General features: G+C 48.0%; 7 protein-coding genes across 7 annotated transcripts; 5 read left to right on the top strand and 2 right to left on the bottom strand.

The window, feature by feature from the left end:
- Positions 1 to 345: 345 nt before the first annotated feature.
- On the top strand, positions 346 to 1,174 carry N7489_004753 (F-box protein; the record flags this gene model as incomplete). The annotated part of the gene is made up of 3 exons (XM_056710505.1): positions 346 to 613; positions 664 to 736; positions 784 to 1,174. 3 exons carry the CDS (start codon positions 346 to 348, stop codon positions 1,172 to 1,174), a joined length of 732 nt encoding a protein of 243 aa, XP_056568926.1.
- Positions 1,175 to 4,455: 3,281 nt separating this feature from the next.
- On the top strand, positions 4,456 to 4,713 carry N7489_004752 (uncharacterized protein; the record flags this gene model as incomplete). The annotated part of the gene is made up of 1 exon (XM_056710504.1): positions 4,456 to 4,713. One exon carries the CDS (start codon positions 4,456 to 4,458, stop codon positions 4,711 to 4,713), a length of 258 nt encoding a protein of 85 aa, XP_056568925.1.
- A 1,763-nt stretch (positions 4,714 to 6,476) lies between these two features.
- N7489_004751 (uncharacterized protein) lies at positions 6,477 to 7,427 on the top strand (the record flags this gene model as incomplete). The annotated part of the gene is given in 3 exon segments (XM_056710503.1): positions 6,477 to 6,521; positions 6,538 to 7,099; positions 7,111 to 7,427. The coding sequence occupies 3 exon segments, from the start codon at positions 6,477 to 6,479 to the stop codon at positions 7,425 to 7,427; spliced, it is 924 nt and encodes a 307-aa protein (XP_056568924.1).
- Positions 7,428 to 11,539: 4,112 nt separating this feature from the next.
- N7489_004750 (trehalose-6-phosphate synthase) lies at positions 11,540 to 14,175 on the bottom strand (the record flags this gene model as incomplete). The annotated part of the gene is made up of 3 exons (XM_056710502.1): positions 11,540 to 11,577; positions 11,624 to 14,091; positions 14,153 to 14,175. The coding sequence occupies 3 exons, from the start codon at positions 14,173 to 14,175 to the stop codon at positions 11,540 to 11,542; spliced, it is 2,529 nt and encodes an 842-aa protein (XP_056568923.1).
- Positions 14,176 to 15,286: 1,111 nt separating this feature from the next.
- On the top strand, positions 15,287 to 15,685 carry N7489_004749 (uncharacterized protein; the record flags this gene model as incomplete). The annotated part of the gene is made up of 2 exons (XM_056710501.1): positions 15,287 to 15,488; positions 15,555 to 15,685. 2 exons carry the CDS (start codon positions 15,287 to 15,289, stop codon positions 15,683 to 15,685), a joined length of 333 nt encoding a protein of 110 aa, XP_056568922.1.
- A 1,203-nt stretch (positions 15,686 to 16,888) lies between these two features.
- Positions 16,889 to 17,184, top strand: N7489_004748 (con-10 family general stress protein; the record flags this gene model as incomplete). Its single annotated transcript, XM_056710500.1, has 2 exons — positions 16,889 to 17,014; positions 17,068 to 17,184. The coding sequence occupies 2 exons, from the start codon at positions 16,889 to 16,891 to the stop codon at positions 17,182 to 17,184; spliced, it is 243 nt and encodes an 80-aa protein (XP_056568921.1).
- A 645-nt stretch (positions 17,185 to 17,829) lies between these two features.
- Positions 17,830 to 18,252, bottom strand: N7489_004747 (uncharacterized protein; the record flags this gene model as incomplete). The annotated part of the gene is made up of 2 exons (XM_056710499.1): positions 17,830 to 18,165; positions 18,217 to 18,252. 2 exons carry the CDS (start codon positions 18,250 to 18,252, stop codon positions 17,830 to 17,832), a joined length of 372 nt encoding a protein of 123 aa, XP_056568920.1.
- Positions 18,253 to 21,586: the final 3,334 nt, after the last annotated feature.

The raw sequence follows: 21,586 nt of genomic DNA, 5'->3' as shown, positions 1-21,586 counted from the left end.
ATCTAGCAATGTAATTCTGGGTAGTTACTGACCCGGGTGCTAAATGAAATGTCAAGACGCGCAGTTACGCAATCAATCCAAACCGACTGGTCAGGATGACGTACGGAACTCGCCACTGTCCAGATGTAAACCATACATTCAGCGTCCGTGCACCCAGTTGACCTTGGCATCGGCCAAGATTCGTCCGGCAAATTCGAGAAGCACACTGGGTGACCCTGGAATTCGGCCGCATGGAACGAGTCACGGGGCGGTGAGGGCAGGGCGTCAAGATTGATTTCAGGCCCTTTTCTGTCCCACCATGGATATAGACTCACATCTGTTCCTTTTGTGTTCTCGGATATCAAGATGACTTTGCACGGTGGAAGCGCCTGGGTTGCTCTGCTTCCTAGCGAGATTATTCTACAGATAGTAGAGTCCCTTTCGCGCTTCGAGCTTAAGACATTTTCGTGTATCAACAAGCGTTTGAGAGAACTTTGCGTTCCATCCATTTTCTCCAAAGTAAAATTTGAATTCTCAAAGTCCGGGCTCGAGGCCCTTAACCACCTTTTGGGGTCCGATGTGCGTCGACACGTCAGGTCGATGACCTACGTAACCACGGAGTTACTGGAACCCGGTAAGAAAGACCTCTCTCCGTTTTCGGCCGTTTCACTAATACCTGCCCAGAAACGCTTGAATTCGAACGTTTCAGGTTCAATACGCTTGCGCCAAACAATTGCGAAGAGAACAAAGGGATTTGGTATGACGCGAAACACGCAACTGACGTTTGTGCCTTCAATGAGATAGTGAACTATACAACTATACTTTGCGGGACACTGGCAACGAACACCTCGATTTGATTTGCGCGGCCAATGTTGCGGCATTATCGTCTGCCCTGCGAGAGTTGCCCAGGTTAGCAGAGTTGAAAATGCACTTTTGTCCGACCATGGTGGGCGCGAACGCACTAGAATCCTATCTAGCTTTCGGAATGTCGATGACAGCGGAATCCTACGAACATCATATTCGCGTGTTAACCAAAGCCATCCGAGTTGCGGGCGACACTGGGAACATGGTGCGGGCGATTTGTTTGCGCAAGTCGGATTGTAGACGTCTGCAAAACGCGGGTTGGATTGGCTTGCTCTCTGCGCTGGAAGGGCTACTCAACGACTTTGATACATATGAATTGAAGATGATGTAGACTTGGCGAATCAGTGCCTGATTCCAGATAACTGTATTCTTGTCGGGCAAACTGCCAACGAGGCGTGGATCGGCTTACTGGTGCCGCGGTCACAGAATGCACGATGGCCGCTGGACGAAGTTGGTTTTTTTAAGGGTACGTTAGTAACATTAGTTGCGAATCGTGGCCACTGATACCGTCTTATAAACTGGATCCAAATTCGTTCAAGCACGTTTGAGATTCCGAGACTAAAAGCCACCGCTGATGTCTTTTCGGCGCCAATCAATCAACAAGGTGCCATGACTCCATCGCAAGAGATATGCTATGTGGCTATTATAATAGAGGCAGGTGGGGGCGTTTCTCGACGGAGCTACAATATTCTTAGGGAGAAAAATGTGTCGTCTGATACTAACCGTTGCAAAAAAAAAGGAATTTGAAAGCGCCCTCACATCATTGTCCGACGAATACTGGCACGGCTGATTTGGGTCTCGGCGCTCTGTTTTTCCTGTCTTACCAATATTAGAGTCTACTATAGTCTACAAGTGGTGCCATATTGGCTCATCTGAATTAATATGCTGACATTTAGGCACAGAATGACCACCAAACGGCCGAGTTGTAAGAACCAGCAGTCATGAGTCGATTAGCAGAACGGCACAAATGTTCCAGTTCTTGTAGATGGCGCAGCACAAACAGTTGCATCGCTACGAGTGAAGCGGGTTGAGTAACCCAAAGAGTGGCTGGTTTTGATATTTGAGTGGTCTCCTCACCCAAGGAAATCGTTCATATTCAAAAAACCAGTTGTTCTATCAAAAGAGAGCCAACAAGGTTATAAGAACGAGTAGCCTCTCAGTCATACAGCCGCTCCTCGCCCACAGCAGCACACTTCCGGCACTTTTCTTGTGGCTGTGTCGATGGGAAGGTAAAATAGAACAGAGCGTCTGTTTCCATCTCTTCCCTCGCAATGGTATATTCGTACCTGCTCTGTTGCAATTGCGTGGTGAGATGTATCGTGGCCCGCTCCGTGGAGGGGATGGTGTCGGGGATCAAGGTGCGGTCGGATAGCGTTTGTAGGGATTGAATTGTATCGCTAACCAATTCCCTACTAATTGTTGTAAGGGTTAGGGGTCTCTTTTGATACATTTCTTGAGCCGCCCGTTATGAACCGTCCTGTATTTGAGAGGCGGAGGGCGAGTGTCGACGTTGCTTTCGTGGGAAGGTTGAGGAGTTGGCTACTCTCTTTCTCGCGTTCGGTGGGGGTAGGTCTCGACTTTCGGCCTTTATGGCCGTTTTTGGGCATCATATAGTCCCTCGAGCTAGCAACAGAAGTGGCTACCTCTGTAGATACAGAGCCAGTGGACTGGTCAACAGACGGCTGTAAAAACCTGGCCTGTGTGGCCGCGATTCCCGTGGATAAACTGGCCAACGACCTGACGGAAGTTTTCAGCCGATTCATTGCCTCCATAAGATAGATCGTCAGCCGATGGATTCCTCGAGAACAGGATCTAGGATAACGATACCAGTTTGCCATGTAAGTCTATTGCGTTCTTCTGTGTCTGGGGTATTGGACATCTTTGATACCTGTGACAGCTTGTGATCCATGATGATTTCTTGGTCTTACTATTGATGGTGCTGCAATGGCAAGCTATTGGAGCAAAAGAAGGGCATAATAGCATCCGCCATGGGACAATCATGAGCTTTTGAATGTTTGATGTCTACCATGAAAGATATATCCACTATCAAGTTTTCGCGGGTTACCAATATCAGCGCCGGCACCCAGGAGGACTGCGGGTGTTTATTTGTTGCCTCAATCACGGTACGTAGACCAATGCGACGATCGAATCAACGATGTTTCAATCCAGTTGCCGTATCCACATGTTGCCCGAACCACCAATTGACTTGAAGCGCATTCCCGGGAGCAACCTGGCTGCCAGATTGAAGTTGGTCATGAGTAGAAGCATGCGGAAGAGAGTTGCATTTCCGATGTCTCGGGGGTTGTTATTGCATCATGATTCAGCCGCGCCAAATTCCATAGTAAAAAAGACGACCGGAGGAGTCTTGTTTGTGCTTCCAGGAACACTGGGGCCTTTGGCCTCTTCCACAATAGATTGGTAGTATCGTGTTGATGCATTCGCTTGTTATTCTCAGATAACTACCTTTGACGATGTACGGGTGGTGAATGGTGTCAGAAAGTTGATGTCAACGTTTACACCAACGTTGAGCATAAAAACCACTGCACACCAACAGCATGTGAGTTTTTCGCCTACAGGAAATATTCACTCGAGCTACGTTAGTTATCTATGTTGTGATATGAGGCTGGTGAAAAGCAGGAGCCAAGCCGCACCATCGGAATAAATCCCGAGTTGTCTATACAAAGAACTAAGTTGATTGGAAATCAACTTGGTCTTTGTGGTGTATATATATAACCTCGTGCTTACCTCTGAATCAAACCAATTCATACCTCTGAACTACAACAGGTTATGAGCCCGGGAGCAAACTCTCGGGTGCCGTTTCTACTCATTTGAGAAACATCTTTATCATCCTGGTTATATTTATCTACCCCGCTTTCACAGCCATTACCATGTCTGCTCTGGTTCACGACTCGCCCGGCCGACCTGCCACGGCCTTTGACAGGAAGCGACAATTTCACGACCTGGAAACGTCTCATGACCTCCTACCTGAAAGCAAGGCAGGTCTGGGACGTCTTGTCGGGCGACCTTCAAGCGTCTCGATTGCTTATTTAAGTACGCCAAGCCCATTACGGCGGACACCACCAATGATGGTCTAGGGGCAGTGTATGGTGAAGGCAAGTGCCTCAGGTGTCTTAAAGGGTATGATCCCTTCCATTTATACACCAGGTTATGGGTGAGGCTAATGCCCCTTGAGTCCGGACGGCAGAGTTCTGTGGGTGTACTTCTCTAAGCAACACACGAAGAACTACGGTGAATTTTATCTTAGTTAGTACTAACCACTCGTCAGGCGCTGAAAAAAGAAGATGCAGTAAGTTTGATTTTTTCTGTGTAAAGTTATACATATTTATGATATATAAATATGCAGGATAGTTTTCGTATGCAAAACTTTGATTGTAAGAATACTTATACTTGTTCCGAGTTCTAGTATGCCACGAAAAGATTCTAGGTCTGGAATATCAGTCGAAGAAAAGTCTTTGGAGCGACGATTTAGCACGAGGCTTCCTCAGGGCTCGACCCAGCCCACCGGGGGTGGGTCTGCCGGAAAATTACTTCCATCGAGTCTAGTGATCAGCTGACGTCGGCCAGTTGGATAAAATGCCGGTCGCACTTACCATGATTGCCGCAAGCTGCGTCCCCTTCCCTTTCGACAAAACGATGACCGACGGTGATTCTCCAGACTACAAACCGCTCTTTTTGCAGGAAAAGAGGCGGAAAGAGGCAGGCAGCAGTCAAAAGCAGGCAGAAGACCAGGTGAAACAGGCGCATGACGAAAGGAAACAGGACAAGGAACGCACCCGAGCAGCGAATCTTGGAAATTTTTTGGGCCAGTCTCATATCGGCCAGTCTCATACGTACCCTCCCGACCCTTGAGAGTCGGAATACCTATCGCTGGACCGAAGAGGCTATACCGCGACCCCCTTGGAAACTACTGTGCACAACTGAACCAACGTACGGATTGCCCGGCTTGACAGTAAAATCTCCTGAACCCCATCTGTGGATATTGCAACCAACAAAGGAGGGTGAGCCACGCCTGTTACCGTCTGTGATCGGGTCGGAAGAGGTGGGATGCTGTCAGGGATCAATGAAGGTTAGACCATGGGTGGAGGATACGCGGTTGGCGGACTTCCATGGCGGGTTCCCCTGAACGCGACGAAGCTGTCTTTATTTCGTTCCTCGAGCTACGTCTTGTATTTAGAATCGACTATAGTTGCTTTTAGCACCGACTATTCATCTGGAGACGCTATTCATCTTTATGTATACGTGAGAGCCTCACAGCAAATCTGTAAGATATCAATTAAAGAGACCGAAAAGGCTGACTCTGGGGGCATGCAAGTTCGACATATATTGTCCGTCGGTAAGAGAATTATCTCACTTGCATATGGCCTTTTAGCATCCACGTCATGTCTGATTCTCATGGTACTGAGCGTCATTGTATGTGCGATCGTGCGATCCATATAGCTACTGGGAAATCAGTTGTACGAGAGGGGTAACGAATGATTTTGAAAAATACTGTATTTCTGGAAGCGGTAAGAGTGCAGAGGTTCGGGATTCTACTGTTTACCAAGGAGAGAGAGAAGTAGGTATTGTTAAGGAAGACGTTGTGGTTGATACTATTGCGAAATAACGTTATTGTGTTGTGTGCCGAGCGGGAGCTAACGCCAGACGGATGACGTACCCACCCGAGCCCCTTGCCACCACAACCACGCGAAGAGGCACAGAGATCGATGTAAGGAAAACCTTGCACCAACGACCACGGTCCGGACCAGGAGACTTACACGAGTGGAAAGCGAGCAGATCCACGCGGCTCCGGAACCCGTGGAACTGACCAATACCGGAACCAGCACTGGACGAGGGACAACCGGAGACATTTGGCAGATTATCGTACACCTGCAACGCATCATTGAGCAGCAAACCACGCTCATTCACGTCACCCGGACCGAACTGAGAGAAGTGAAAGGTAACTAGAATGAGCTCCAAACTCAGAATGAGAAGCTACAGGAAGAGATTGTAGCGTTACGGTCGCAGGTAAACGGGCGGAACGCTCCAACCCCGACACGATTATGGGCGGCCGTTGCAGTCAGCGTAGACAATCCGCAACCCCGTGAGCCCCGGCGACAAACAGACAAAGACAAGAACTGCGTCGGAATTAGCACCCAGCGATCTGTCACTGAAGCGCTGGGCGCAGAGTACAGCGGAGACGCGTTCGGCCGCTAGCTCCCCTCCCCGGCCGCGAGCGCCCGCATCAGGACGGCGCTGTTAAAGGCGCCATCCACCCAGGATGTACAGATTGCGGGGGTCGGCGCTACCAAGACCGGATATGTGATCCGATTCAAAAGCCAGGCGTCAGCCGAAACGGCCCGCAACAAGACCCAGTGGCTGGCCGAGCTGGGCAATGACACTAGAATGGTGACCACGTTCCGGAGTAGCTGTTCACCATATCCCGACCTTTGGGTTGGACCTCGAAAACAGGAAAACCGAAGCCATTGAAAAGATCACAAACGAGAACGACCTCACAGACCGCGGCTTTCGAATCGAGGACCTTGCCTGGCTGAGGAAAAGAGACAAAGGACTGGGAATGTTTGCCTATGGGCATCTGGTTTGATTAATTAGAGACAGCAGAGTGGATCTGGACAATGTCCTGCCGATCGATCAACGGTACATTGGAAGAGTGGAAAAGTGTGAGATCGAAAACAGACGGTGCTTCCAATGCCAAGGATTCGGCCATCTAGCGTGGTCGTGCAAAGAGACACCTCGATGCGGCCACTGTGGCGGCCAACTGTGAGCGAGAAAGATGTCCCCCGGGCATCAGAGCGCGCTGCCTGGAACGCAGCGGGAACATCCGACTGGAGATTTGCTGTGCCCGACGCCAGCCACGGCGCCCCCATCGCAATGTTAAGAGAACAGCCTCCGAATTCTACAACTGAACACCATGAAATCGAGGGCGGTCATGGAAGTTCTCATCAACGACCATCGAAGCCAGAAACTAGACGTGCTCCTTATCCAAGAACCGTCGATTACTGCCTGTCAAACACACGTGAACCACAGCGCGTGGCGACTCTATCAATCCACAGTGGAGAGCGATTTGGTTCGATTCCGAAGCCTTATCTATGTCATCGTAAACCCTCAACCTCCTCTCACCGACAACTGCGGCGCAATCACCCGGATCTGACGGCGGTCAAGATCCGGACGGCCAACTCCCAGATCCTGATCTTCTCGGTCTACATGCCGCCCGTACCGATGCACACGCCTGATGGGCGTCGGCGGAAGCTACCTTATCGGCAATCCACGACATGACTCAAAACGTCAAAAGAGACGACAGCAGAACCTTTAGCCTTGTTTTGGCCGGGGACTTCAGTCGCCACCACCCAGCGTGCGGAAGCAACCACATTCAACCTCGATTCATCGAGGACACCGGCGAACTGATCAATTTCTTTCATGACCATGGCCTTCAGAGCTGCCTCCCTTGGGGAACCGCGACTTTCTGGTCGTTAAGCCACAGGGGGAGGAATTCCACGATCGGCCAGAGCGTTTTTGCAAGGTCTGCCAATTTAACAGCCATTATCTATGTCTGTGTCTTTATCTAGTCCTCTGTCTAGATTTCTCCATGCTGCACGAAGGCCTGCTTTATACGTCTGGTCACGATCAAGTGAAAGCCGCTGACGCAGATTCCTAAGCAGCCCCATGGTGTCTCTTGGTCTATAAAGACCAGGTATTGCTCGTGAATGCTTTGACGAATAGCATTTGCAACTATCTTCCTGTCTTGGAGCTTCTTCTTATAGGAACTGAGCTTTTCTCTCATACTGCGTATTCATTACGCCGTACACATGAAACCAGTCCATTGGATGATCCTTCTTTGGACCCTCCCAATTCGGCTCAATTGGCTCTTTCGGAAGAGCGGGTCCAGTATCTGACTCCGGATCACATAGATCCCAGATCTCGAACTGCCGCCCGTTCTCAGAAATATTCGTGAGATAGGGGTGGTCACCCCGCCTTTGCGATCCTTTTAGCAAGACGTGTGAATTTTGAAGGGACTTTTATACCGGCTTATATTAGTAAATTGGGCTTTCTGATAGAAAAATAAAAAACTTAGATACTGAATTATCTATTATCACGGTTAAATCAACCAAACAAACGACGGAAGAAGTCATTTTTAATATTGATGATTTTAGGAGAATGGTGGTGTGGTGGTATAGACCTCTGGTGCTCAAATATACTTCTGGCATGAAGTTACGTGTTTGCACCACTCCAGTAAATAACCTACCACCAACACTGTCTAGCTTCGAGACAAGGAAGCATCTAGTATAATTAGGGTATGCGGAATCTAAATACAAGCATTATTTATTCAATTTCAGGGCGGGGGTAGATAAATATTAACACCCAGTATAGACGGAACTGGAACAGGGGTAAAAAACAGGTAATTTATCGGGTGAATCATCAAGTTATGCTTCCAAATTGGGAGAACTGTGCACCAAATGGGCCAGAACGGACCGTCCTGGGCGGCCCTACGCGGGCACCCCGGGCGGGAGCGGGCGGCCGGTGGCTGCCCTACTGGCTCGGACGGGCGGGCTACGGGCGGTCTCCCACCGCCCACGGGCGGGCTGTGCCGAGTGTCTACCTCCGCTGACACCTCACCGTAACAGGTAGACTCTATACCTTCCATTTTTGCGTCATCATGCTTTATTTTTACGGTATTTTTAAGGGCTGAATGACACTAGAAGTTCATACACTTCTAGAAATAGGAAGAGTATAGTGAAAATTGAGGTCTATCAAAAAGTAGTCGTAAGAGTAAACAGTATTTTAGGGTAAAGTGCTTCTTTAGGTATAGTCTTAGCATAGACTAGGGGCTTAATAAATGACCTAAGCGGTCTCTAAGTAATTGGTGAGCTATTAGCGACACCCAATCAGACTTACTAGGCCCTTACTAACGTATTTCACATGCGAGCCGGCCACACAAGCGAGCCGGCCACCCCAACCAAAACGCGTATATGATTTAGCACTTAGTTAATTCAACCACCCACCATGCCACCAATTCGCTCTCAATCCTCTAAAAATTCAATGGAGCAAGAGGGTAGGATTTTATTAGCTATCCAGGCTTTTAAAAATCAAGAGATCTCCTCTATTCGTGAAGCGGCGCGCCATTATACGATTCCACGTTCAACACTTCAAGACCGACTAAAGGGCCACCAAAGCCGCGCGATTTCTCGCGCCAATTCACATAAACTGACAGAAATTGAAGAGGAATCTCTTGAAAAATGGATTCTCTCTATGGATCGACGTGGAGGCGCCCCCGGCCTTCTATGGTACGAGAAATGGCGAATCTCCTTCTCGAAAAGCGTGGAACTACCCCGGTTCCTTCGGTCGGCGAAAATTGGGTGACAAACTATGTGAAAAGACGCTCTCTTCTATCCTCTCGGTTTTCGAAGCGGTATAACTACGAGCGTGCGAAGTGTGAGGATCCGGAGGTTATAAAGGGGTGGTTTGATCTTGTTTAAAAAACTATCCTACAATTTGGGATCGACCCGGACGACGTTTATAACTTTGATAAGACCGGTTTCGCGATGGTATTAACGGCGACCGCGAGGGTGATTACGAGAAGCGAATACTACGGTCGGAGAGCACTTTTACAACCTAGAAATCGTGAATGGGTGACGGTTATTGAGTGTACGAATGCTGCTGGTTAGGCCCTTCCGCCGTGTGTGATTTTTAAAGGCAAAGTCTTTATTGAATCTTGGTTCGATAGTCTTCCTTCCGACTAGCGTTTCGAAGTTAGTCCTAACGGCTGGACTACTAATGAAATTGGACTCCGTTGGCTTAAAAAGCTCTTTATTCCGACCACTTCTATACGGATGAAGGGGGTATATCGGCTTTTGATACTAGATGGCCACGGAAGCCATTTAACCCCGAAAGTCGACGAAATCTGCGAAAAAAACCGGATTATACCAATCTGTATGCCTCCGCATTCATCCCATCTTTTACAACCTCTGGATATAGGCTGTTTTGCGGTGTTAAAACGGGCCTATAGGAGACTGGTTGAATTCCGGATGCGGTGCGGATCTAATCATGTGGATAAATTGGATTTCCTCGAAGCTTATCCTAAAGCACGAATGGAAGCTTTTAAATCAGAGACTATTAAAAACAGCTTCCAATCTGCCGGTTTAGTCCCCTTTGAACCAGATAGGGTGATTTCGAAGCTGGATATTCGGCTTCGAACCCCTACCCCCCCTAGCCAGGGTAGTGATTGGGATCCAAAAACACCTTCAAACTGTGTACAATTGGAAAAGCAAGCTTCCTCTATCAAAGCATTGCTTCGTATAAGATCAAAAAGTCCCCCAAGCCCGCTGAATTCCGCTATAAATCAGGTTTTAAAAGCCTGTCAAATGACGATGCAATCCGCTGCACTTCTAGAAAGAGAAGTGAGCGATTTACGCGGTGAAAACGAGAAGAAGAAGCAAAAGCGTACTAGATCTGGGAAGCATCTATACGCAGAGAGCGGTCTCTCCGTGCAGGAAGCATCTGCGTTGATTACACAGCCGGTGGAAGCAGCTGAACCCGGTCCCGGTCAGCATAGTGAATCAGCTTTACAACCGCGTACAAAACCCCCGGGGGGGTGCGGAGTATGTAGGAAGCCAGGACATAGGAGAGAGACATGTCCAGATAGATGTTGCTTTTTAAAAAATCTAATTTAATGGCGTTTTGGTTGAAATAAATGGATTTGCAATTGGTATGTTGGTTGGGGTGGCCGGCTCGCTTGTGTGGCCGGCTCGCATGTGAAATACGTTAACCTTGGAAGTGTTCATTAGATCTCACTAATTAATCACGTGATTAGCCTAAGCAGCTCAGTGTGCCTGAGCCCGGACTGAAATCTACTCAGTGAGCCTGACTCTGAGCGCCCTCATAAAAGCGGCGGCAGCTAAGAAGGAAAGCCCCAACCCGGCAGAGGAAATCAAGGACGTATAGCGACCTATGTAATGCGTTGCACATACTTGATTTCCTCTGCTACTTCTTGGCGTTCCCATTCTGTTTTAGTGCTTAGGCCTTGCCGCTTTTTGCCCACTGAGTAGGACTGAGCAGAACCTGAGCCTAGGGCCTGCGAAGCGACCTCAATAATTGCACTGCTCTAGCCCCGCTTTAAGTGTCACTTTCTCTTATTGGGTTGTGTTGCGATATGAGGCTGGTGCAATCAGGAAGCAAGCCGCACCATCGGAATTAGCCCCGAAATGTCTATACAGACAACCAAGTTGATTTCCAATCAACTTGGCTCCGTCTTTTATATGTAACCTCATGTTTCCCTCTGAAATAATAATCAATTCATACCTCTGAACTACAACAAGTTGCCCTAATCGTCCCATCCGAAATAGCACTCGCACGAGGTCCACCTGTAAGATACCTGCAGCTCACACATATCCGACCATACCACCTTTATAAAAATGAACTTCAGAGACGGGTGTCCCAAAACGCACTGGTAAGGGTACAATCCCAGCCCCAATATATGCCACGCAGACATACCATCAAGCCAAATAGAGCACGCCTCAAACATGACAGGTAGGTAGGCCTTCCCGCTCCCAGGACGTTGCTCAAATGTGATGCCAACTCGTGCATAACAATCTCTGGCCATAACCAATAGTGTTTGCTGTGCGTGATTTACCCCTGCTGTTTCGTGATTTGCCTTCGCTGCAATAATGCCAGGCGTTCGCCCCTAGCCGGAGGCCAGTCGTTGCAAGTAATTAAGAATGCCTGGTTTTAGCTTAGCAAAAATCACCCATAGAATGACTAGACTCACCTGTCACTCCATGCGTCAACATGGTCTTAGCCTCAGAACCCTGTGAGCCTATGGTGACTGTCATGGAGTAATCGACTGCTCCGGTGCTCTCCAGCTCATTGGCCCACCTAAACAAATCCTCGTCCTCACGGCCGCCACCAATGATCAACAAGAAGTCAGGCTTCGAATTGTTGGAGCTCTCCGCATAGCGCCACACCACCTCCGCCGCGGGACGCTTGTTCGTATTAATAGGCTCAGCTATCACAGCAGATTCATGGATAATAGCGTGAATCCCCTGGTTGGCACAGGCATCGTTAATCTGGTCTGCGCACTCAGCTGCAAGACGCTTGGTCATTGCTCTGTCGGCTACCGAACCGTAATGAAAGACGAGCGAACTGTTGCGGGTTTCGACCCAGCTGCCTTCCATTCGTTCCTGGAAGTGTGCAAGGATACAGAATACCCCTTCTTTCCAGGTATCCGTGCGCCCTTGGTCCGCCAACTTATTCCATTCGTTGGCGTGTGGCTCACACAAACAGCACCCATTTTCGGCAATCAATCCCACTCCGGCAACATGGCGGAAGTGTCTCTCCTGTTCCTCCAGCGTCCGCGAGCTTACCACGTAAACGACATTAAGAGGATCGTCTGTTAGGTCAGTCAAGGTCGTGACTGCACTTTGGGGCGTGGCAAGAAAGAAGACGCCACTTGGGGGTCTCCAGGGTGCTAATGCGCCTTCGTATTGGATAAATATCATGCGGCGGCCCGCCTGTCGGTATTGCTCTTTCAGATGATCGACGGAGAGACACGGTAGTGTTATTCTTCGGTGCGATAACTGCTCGCTGCAGACAAAAGACATCCTTTCTCTAAAAGACTTAACCCAATTTGTTGCTGAATTATCCAATAGTAATCTGTGAAGCTGCTCCCAATCTTTCTTTCGCTCTTTCTGGTCCCGAACTAATGCCGTATAAATCGCATTTGCGCACTGACGGGAATCCCAAGGATTGACTAGCAGCGCATGATCACCAAATATGGATGCACTACCGGTGAATTCGCTGAGAATCAATGATCCGTAAGCCTTATCACTATTGAGGCCGTCTTGGCAGTAAACAAACTCGTGGCTGGTCAGATTCATTCCTTCTCGAAGGCTGGTGACCATCAGCACGTCTGCCACCGCGATAAGCGCGACGTACTGCGGAGAGATAAGGTCCTGCTTGAGGAATATCAAGGGCTGATGTAAATCAAGAGATGTGAAGACAGAATTTATTCGTAAAGCAATGTCGGATATACTCGCTTCCAGCTCGGGCTGCCGTGTAGTGCTGGTAACTAATTGTATCAGAACAATATGATTTGCCCATTCCGGGTATGTGTTAAGGAAATGTTCGTAGCTTAACAGCTTCTGGCGGATCCCTCCGATGGAGTCCATCTTGTCATGGGAGATGATGATCCGCTTACCCCGGTACCGAGCCGATATAGTGTCAATCCCGCGCCTAATATCGGCTGGCTGCCTTCGCCGGTCCCATAAGGTTGGGTCAATGCCAATTGGGAATGTGCTCACATTGACAAAGCGGTCGTTCAACTGAATCCCTTCGTCGGTAGCTTCCACGGAAAGGATTCTGCTGCAAGTCCGGAGGAAACGACCGGAGTACTCGTCAATCTGGAAGCCGATCAAGTTGGCACCGAGCATACCTTTAAGTAGCTCCTTACCCTGGCCCAAGCACCTGAAAACTTCGGAGGACGGGAAAGCGGCATGAAGAAAAAATCCAATCCGGAGGTCGGGAAGTTTCTTTCGGAGCATGGCTGGGACCAGCATCAAGTGATAATCCTGTACCCAGACCGAATCGTCTCCCTTGCAACGTTCTGCAATGCGTTCCGCAAAAGCTTGGTTGAGATTCACATAGTAGGCCCAGGAGCAGTCCTCGTAGGCTTTGCTTTTGGGGCTATCGGGAGCCTGGTAATGGAAGATCGGCCAGAGGATGGTCTTGCAGTGCGTGCAGTGTCCCTGGAAGTCAAGGTCGCATACAAACACGGGCAAGGACCCATACTCGTCCTTCAGTTTTTGCTTAAAGGCCAGCCGATCACAGTCCTCCATTGTGTCTATTTGTGTTCCGAGCGTGCCCACCCACATCGTGTCATTGAGGTAGCCGACATCCGCAGCGGAACGTATAGCGCTTTCTAAGCCATCATTGACTCTTGTTGCAGGAATAATGCTCCATTGGGGCTCGCCTTTTGTAGGTGGCTGACCATCTGACTGCGATTTTGAGGGAAACGGATAACCCATACCCTTGCTTGCTGGAAGGGGTGAATCAGAAGTAAATACGTGCTTGTGGTCTGTTGTGGCATCAGGGGTCAAGCCATTTCCGTGTAGTGTCCCATCGTCAAATTCGCCATTACCTCTACTCGGTGGTGAGTTAAGGCTCTGAGGCAGGAGGGCAGCTGGTGATGGAACTTCAGAGCTGCATGACTTTTGGCGGGCCACAGTGTAAGGGAGGGAACTAGACTATGGCGATTCGTATCAGATATGTATGCGCGGAAGTAAAACTCATGACCACATACAGAGACGCGACGAAAATCGTCATAATAGCGAATACCTCAGGCGGGGCTCAGAGAAGCCAACGACATATGTACGAAGGTCCCAAATATTCACAATCTGTACATGTAATACATCCCTGGATAGCTCGAAACAACCCCCAATGCGATCTGATTTGGCTTTTATAACTTTTGGGGCCGACGTCATATTCTGAAGTTACATCATATAAATAATATCAATCTCTGACCTGTTTTAAAGTCTTTTTATTCTCGATTGTATTTTTCTCGATTGTGGCTAGTTCTACTGTTTTAGATTGGCGACCGATACGCCCGATCATCGGTACAAACCATCAGGCAGTAATTTATGAAATCTGTGGCCGAATGATTGGACTAAACCAGGACTCGAAATATTACATTTAGAACTTCAATGTTTATGTTATCTAATTGGCAAGGAATTATCTCCCGTAGCGCTAGGGATAGCAGATCTTGTTCATCTAACTTCCCCAATTTGGAAATACTATAGACCTCATGCAGTGCAATACACGGTTGAGCCATATCAAGGGCTTTTGACTACACAAGTCCGCGTGTACAGCTCGATAGCGATGTCGAGTTATTTATTAGAATTAGTGCTGACCGCTCATCACATCCTGTTAAAATACTTGAACTTCATAGTCTTAACCCGGCTTTGAGGCACCGAAACTCGGCATTTGACTAGTTCGAGCCGTTGGCACCTAGGAAATATCCTGCTCCAAGATAGGAGCCGTCTGTCATCGGCAATAAACATGAGGTCGTATACCGGCAAACCAAGCGTTCTCGTTGAGCAGGCGCTTCTGACGGCTTATGTTCTCACAATTTGATCGCAGTAGTTGATGCAGCCGTCGATGGCTTGTGACCAATGACTTCACTTGTCATCGTCTCCGTTCTGAAGCATATCGACGTATGTTTGCCAACAGGCTTTGAATTAGATATTCCATGGTTCAGAACAGCTGGAAAACAAGAAACGAGTTGCACGACCAACTTATGACCATGCAATGACTGGTTAGACCACAGGTTTTCCGTCCAACAACTGTTATATATTCCGGACGCCTCTTCCTCGTTTTCGGGTCGTTGCTTTGATTTTGAAATCTTGAAATTCAACACATAATCCACTCCAGCCACAAGATGTCGAACCGCGCCGAGAGAGTCGCAGAAGATAGTTATGAGAGGGAGAATGATCCTTCACCCGTGTCCGGGGACATCAAAGATGATTCCTATACCAAAGAGACCAACGCAAACTTGAGAGGTCAAGTCCCTGTTCAGGAAGACGATCAGCAATATGACGATCCAATGCAACCTCCTTATTCCAATACTGATCAACAGCTTGGTAAGTTGATGTTACGTTAGAAGAACAATTTTATAGTAAATATGGAAGGCCACTAACATGGTCTAGAGGAGGACGAACAAGAAGCGATCGATAAGTCCAATATCTCGAGGGGAGACCGTCTCCGTCATGCGAAGCCTAGAACCTCGAACAAGTACAGCGAGGGGCCAGATGAAGATGACTTGCCGGACCCGCCGTGATTTGTTTCCTTCTGTATTACCTGTTGGTGGTCTTAGGCCTAGGCCGATAGTTCGGGTGTCTTGTGATCCGTCCCTTAAGTGTGCTAGTTAGTCGGGAGCTCGCTCTCTTTTTTCTCTCTCCCAATACAACTATTATAGCTCTATTCTTCTGTCCTTTGGTCCCCACAATCTGTAGTACCTTAGGTGATCTACTGCTATCCAAGAACTTATAATACTCTTAGGAAATTCAAAAGACAAAACTCTGGGAGGTCAGCTTCTAGAGAAGGAGCCGTGATTTAGGAACGTCAAAAGATATGATTATGACGATTATGACGATTATGAGATCTGTTGGTAAAGGTCTTATAGTGTTCTAAAAGGCACTCTCTTGATTATCGACGTCTATTGCTAGAAACATAATCAAAGAATGGCTGATTATGTTGAGCCTGCAACCAGCCACCACCGTTAATATTTTTTTACTTGGTTGGCGTTCGAAAACGTTAGCCGCTCATGGACCCCGGCTAAAGATTGACCTTCATATGACTCTTCTGGAGGCGCGTTCTAGATGTACGAAGTCGGTTTATCTTGTAACCGAACCCAGAACTATTGCTTTATACAGAACCTTATTAACGTAATTTAGCTATATAAAGTTCCATTTGCCCTAACTTCGCACCGGTAGCCAGCCACAGGAAGCATATAAAAAACAGGTTAGTCGCACATCCAGGAGCCGATGGCTCCATGGCTTTTTTTGGTCTCGTTATCGCTCTTCCTATGAAAATATCCAGAACGAACTAATAAATCATAGTGACACGACGTCCCTCCAATACAGGTTCTGATCAGGTACCGACCTAAGCAAGAGACGAGAAAACCGGCATTGACATTGCCTCATCAAGAGTACACTCACTCTGCCCTGTTAGGTGCATCTACGCCTCTGAAGTCATCCGAGACTGATGCGTTTTTATGTTGGGGTGGAGATATCCAATCGAAGTTGACTGACGTCAAATGTAACTTCAGCCCATGAACAGCTCAATCTTGGCGGCACACATAAATAACCAGTGAATATACCAATTGGAAGACTATCTTCGACTTTGAATTATGTTGCAATTATACAAGCAAAGTAAACAATACTACCACATCACTACCAAAACACTACCACCAAAACACTACCACCAAAACACTACCACCAAAACTCTACCACCAAAACACTACCACAACACTATCCTTACAATGCCCGACAACCCAAACCCTGGTAATTTCGCCAACCGACCTCACGAAGAGGTTGAGAATATTGCTCGCAAGGGCGGGCGGTCTAGCCATCAAGGCGGATTTGCTTCTATGGATCCAGACAAGCAGGTTTGTAAAAGCACCTACTGTGTGTATGATAAACAGACTGACTCTATATACAGAGGGACATCGCCTCGAAAGGCGGTCATGCTTCAGGCGGAAGCTTTCAGCCTGGAGACCCGAGAGCTAAAGAAGCAGGCCGGAAAGGAGGTCACTCATCCGGGCAACCTGAGGAGTAGGGCGATTACTTTATTTTAGTAGTTGGGTTATATTCGTTGTCAACGAGTTGCTAGCCCTGTTGGGAGACGATGGGGGGTGAACAGATGAGAAGATTTCTTTGTAATACATTTCGTTTTAAAGTGCTTACGGAACGATCGATTTCTGTTCAAAACGTATATCCGCCTGAATTCTATAATTAGGGGCTTCTGGCCCACCGTTTTGTGTGAGAGCCATCGCATTCTTTAGATCACTCCACTCCCAACTCACGAATAGGATGTCCTTCTTAACCTCTTGGGGAAGATGCAACGAAAGAAAAGGAATGAAAGAAAAGATAACAAGATTTCTACGAGAATCAAGAAAGTCCACTCACATAAAACGAAGACAAAAACGACTTGCCATTAATGGGCCACGCACTTTTATTGTCCCTATGTTGGATGCGCAAAGTACATACATTGTTCGTCCAACCCAACCCACATCTTGATGTCCATGGAAATTGAAATCCTCAAATTGTCCAACCTTTCATTGTTCAAATGGCGGGTTATCGCTTGTTCCAGCGAACACAAACGAACCCAACGAGGCCCCTCTGACCCGCTTCTTCTCCAGCTCCCCTGTCCATCACTGGCTGTCATTACTTCTTGCATCCAGGGAGATCGAGCCACCCATGACTACTCATCTCGACCCTCAGCATACAGCAGGATCCAACCCCCAATGCACTCGGTTCGAACATTCTCAATCAACTCGGCCTCAGTCCACACACGGAAGGCCCGACGGAAGATCTGAAACGACCGCTCATACTTGTCGAGTTCAGGGTCAAGCCTCATCAGCCGCATGTGGCTGTCAGAGATTCTCTCATCCTTGGGGTACGTGAGCATGGCAGTGCAACCACGGCACGAGTAAAGAGTTTTGCGCGTATTGTCTCGATTGATGACAGGCAAATGTAACGAGAAAAGGTGATAAGGACCGCCAATCAGTAGAGGAAACTCGAATTGGGAAGCGCGCGACTGCGGCCTGGCATGGCAAACGCGATGTCAGTGCTCAAGTGCATGGCATACCATATTGCTTACGCGTGAGCCTTTTGGTGAGCTCATCGCGGACAGCGAACTGGAGGTTATTCTGACCATTGTGCCTTCCATATGCACTATCACTATGCATTGAGCATATCCGGAGTGCTTGCATGACTGTCAGCCAGCACGGGCTCATGGAATACTGCGACTTGATCTAGAGTCCACAAACAAAGAGGGGAGGAAGGCTTCAAGGAAGATACTCTATGCGATGTTTTGCAATTTTGTTTGAGGTGCCGCTCTACAATTAAGCTTGAAGAGTCTAGTCCTTTACTTTTCCTGAAGCAGTGGGCTAGGGATGCTGAATATTACCCCGAGTCAGCTATAAGGCGAGATACATGCTCGTATTTGTCTCGTCTCGCTCAAAGTGATCATACTGGGAAGACAAGCTAACATAAATCCACTACTGCTAATAAAGAAGTAGTTACAGCCTGCCGGAGCTCCAAAAAGGGCCAAAACCAAAAACTAGCCAAAAGTCTTATTCCAAAATACGTATCCTGAGTACAGGTAGTAATCACGGAAGCTAAACACGGCTGCAGTAAATGCAGCTACCCCTGACGCTATTCACCCCACGGTTTTGTGTGCATAATATATCGGGTAATCCAGGTGAGATTGACCCAGAACATGCGGGATTGTTCGCAGACACATTGCAGTGAAGACGTTGATAATGAACTATTGGCTATTTTATGCCCTTCTTATTATAAACTCTCGGAAAGATATAGCTGCTTTCCATGCGGTAATTCCCCCTGAACTGCATGGACGCTTGTAGTATTTCCCTATCGCCAAGATAGGACAGGTCAATCCGGTATAGGCAATTCCTCACCCTTCTCTTGCAACGTCCGGCAGCCCTGTCAGATTGGGCCTGAAAGGATAGTTCCAGTCATCGAGTAGGCTAATCAGTCGTTCCCGAGATGATTCCAATGCCTGTTCGAAAAAGCGCAGTTGAGCTAGCTGCTTCTCGTGGTAAAGCTGAAGACTGTCCCTCTCTTTTCTCAGGGACGCACCAGCCTCCTTCAAAGTCTGATTGCTCTGCTGTAGTTTTTGGCCATCGATGTGTTTGGACACGCACGACTCCCACAGGCGTCGATAGAGTCCAACAAGTCGAGCTGCTGGAGATGCAAACTTGGGATCGTCGCGTTCGAGGTCTGCTAGCACCTTCAAGGTGGGTTGGAAGGGCTCGGTCGCCAAAGTATGTCTTGTTCCTTCTTCATGTTGCGCAGGGGAGGGCTGCGATGGTCAGCAAGAATATTTGAAGCCAAATCATTTCACATACCAATGGAGGGACATGATTAGAAGTTACCGGTGGATTGTCTTTGTCACCAAGGCTTGGCAACTCACTAGGCTGCTGCTCTCCTTCTTTTTCCTGGTCTGGCGAGCTGTTTGGGGAATCCAGTTTGTCCGCAGGAGAAAGTCAATGATCTGGGAAGTGCTGTTTCCAACAGGCCTTGTTGTCTCTTATAGAATATGCAAATGCAGGTGACTATGTAGTGTATTTTATACTGTTAAATTATGCAGTCAGGCTTTGACTTGAATCTGGTCACTTTTCGGCGGGCTGTTGACAATCAATTTGGTCATGGATAGTGGTCAACCAGTCGGTCGGGGGAATGATCAAGCCTCACGATAGTGAGGGCCAGATATGAACGCTCATTTATGAGATATGTATTTCAATCAGACATCACTTTAAAGCGAGGCTAGGAGAAAAAGCCCATGATTTCTAGGGATGGAATTGTAAGCGCCTTTCGGTAATTCAACGTTTGAGTCGCTCACAAATGAGGTGAACAGAACCAGAAATAGGGGTCTGTCATTGCGGATTGAATATCTCCCACAAAGCTCAATTTAAGAGCGCCGTGGATCCTTCCAACGTTGCTTGACCGACTCAGCATCCCTTTTCCCAGCACCACTCTTACTTGTTTCTCTCGCTGAGCACATAAAGGCATCAAAGATGTCGCTGCAAATAGTTAGTAAAACAAGACATGGGTCTCAACAGCCCTCAATAAGCATAGGTGTCTTTCAACGCTTTCTCTCAAGCTTGTGAATGTCGGAAGCCGAGAAGCCTATAAATACGTCCCCTACACCTAGCAATTGCTCTGCGATTTATTCACTTGACTCTGCAAATTCAAGCAGGGTTGAGTCTGGGTCACTTGATAAGTTCTCCCCTTTGATCGAATACTGGAATTCCTAGTGTACTGACGCTTATAAAATACATCGTGGACTAGCAAGTCAGACAGTGTCTGTGAGAGATGTAATTCCCAGCAGATCCACTCTGCCATTCACGCCAGCCGATCAAATATATGGGATTTGGGTTAGCTGGTTAATGTGTCTATGCGAAGATGTCTCCGCTATAGCAGCTGACTGAGCTGGCCTACTGTCCCGCCTCTGGATGTACCCTCAAAGTTGATGCGCGACTGCTCATGCTGTAGATATGGGAAAGTCTGCAAATCCTGTTTGAAACTGCACTGGCTTGAAAGACGCGGGACAGCCAGAACCGTGGACATTCGACCGCAATGCACCAGTGCAAGGGCGACAGCTCCTGGCCGTCTCTTCATCCCTGGTCTTGGTCATCAGAACAGTGAGTCATGAAATGTCACGCTGATCTACTGGCTAATAATAAACAGTGAACCTTTGAGAGCTCACCAGAGCGGCCCTGATAATCCTGCACTACCGTCAGCGCTCCACGCAAAGCCATGGCTTACACACTATTCCTGGCCCCGTCGCTTCGAGCAATGCAGCATGCCCTAGGTGGAAGATTGCAAACCAAGATAGCGGGTCAACAACAGGGTGCGGCCATCCACTTGCGAGCTTCGTTGCATAGAACCCTGAGACTTCCATTTACATGCCAAGGTTTGTGAGATATAACGCCTACTGCTGCGCCGGGTCTGATTATTTGTGCCAAGCCTTTTGTGCCAAGCCTTTTGGGCCAAACTGATCTCCTTGGAACACCTTTCAGGAGTAAACCTACGATTGAGAGACTACAGTGTCATTGTAGGGACTCACGGGCTTTGATTTCCCTCTATGAACAGACTTACCCTGTCTCTGCCTTTATTGAATATTAAATAGAGTAATTTTACACTCAAGAACACTGATGCTGTTATCGGCCAGCGGTCATTTAGTAGTTCCGCGGCTGAAGGCACCAACCAGAAGTCTGGTAGCGTCACTTACTGTGGGCCCGTGAGCATGCGCTCGACTAAGTAGTGGCATCTATGGATCGATTTCTTCTTACTCAATTGCTTTGCACTTGGTTTGTACTTGGTTTGTACTTGGTTTGTACTTGTTGGAGCACCTGCTTTTGATGATATTGTTCTGTTATCCTGATACGCACTACCCATGCATTAGGGTTAGACCTGTATCTATATTACTGAAT

Source organism: Penicillium chrysogenum, assembly GCF_028827035.1.
Source record: "Penicillium chrysogenum strain IBT 35668 chromosome Unknown utg000002l_segment0_segment0, whole genome shotgun sequence".
In the NCBI taxonomy this organism is placed as follows: Eukaryota; Fungi; Ascomycota; class Eurotiomycetes; order Eurotiales; family Aspergillaceae; genus Penicillium; species Penicillium chrysogenum.
This window is presented reverse-complemented; position numbering and strand designations above follow the sequence as displayed.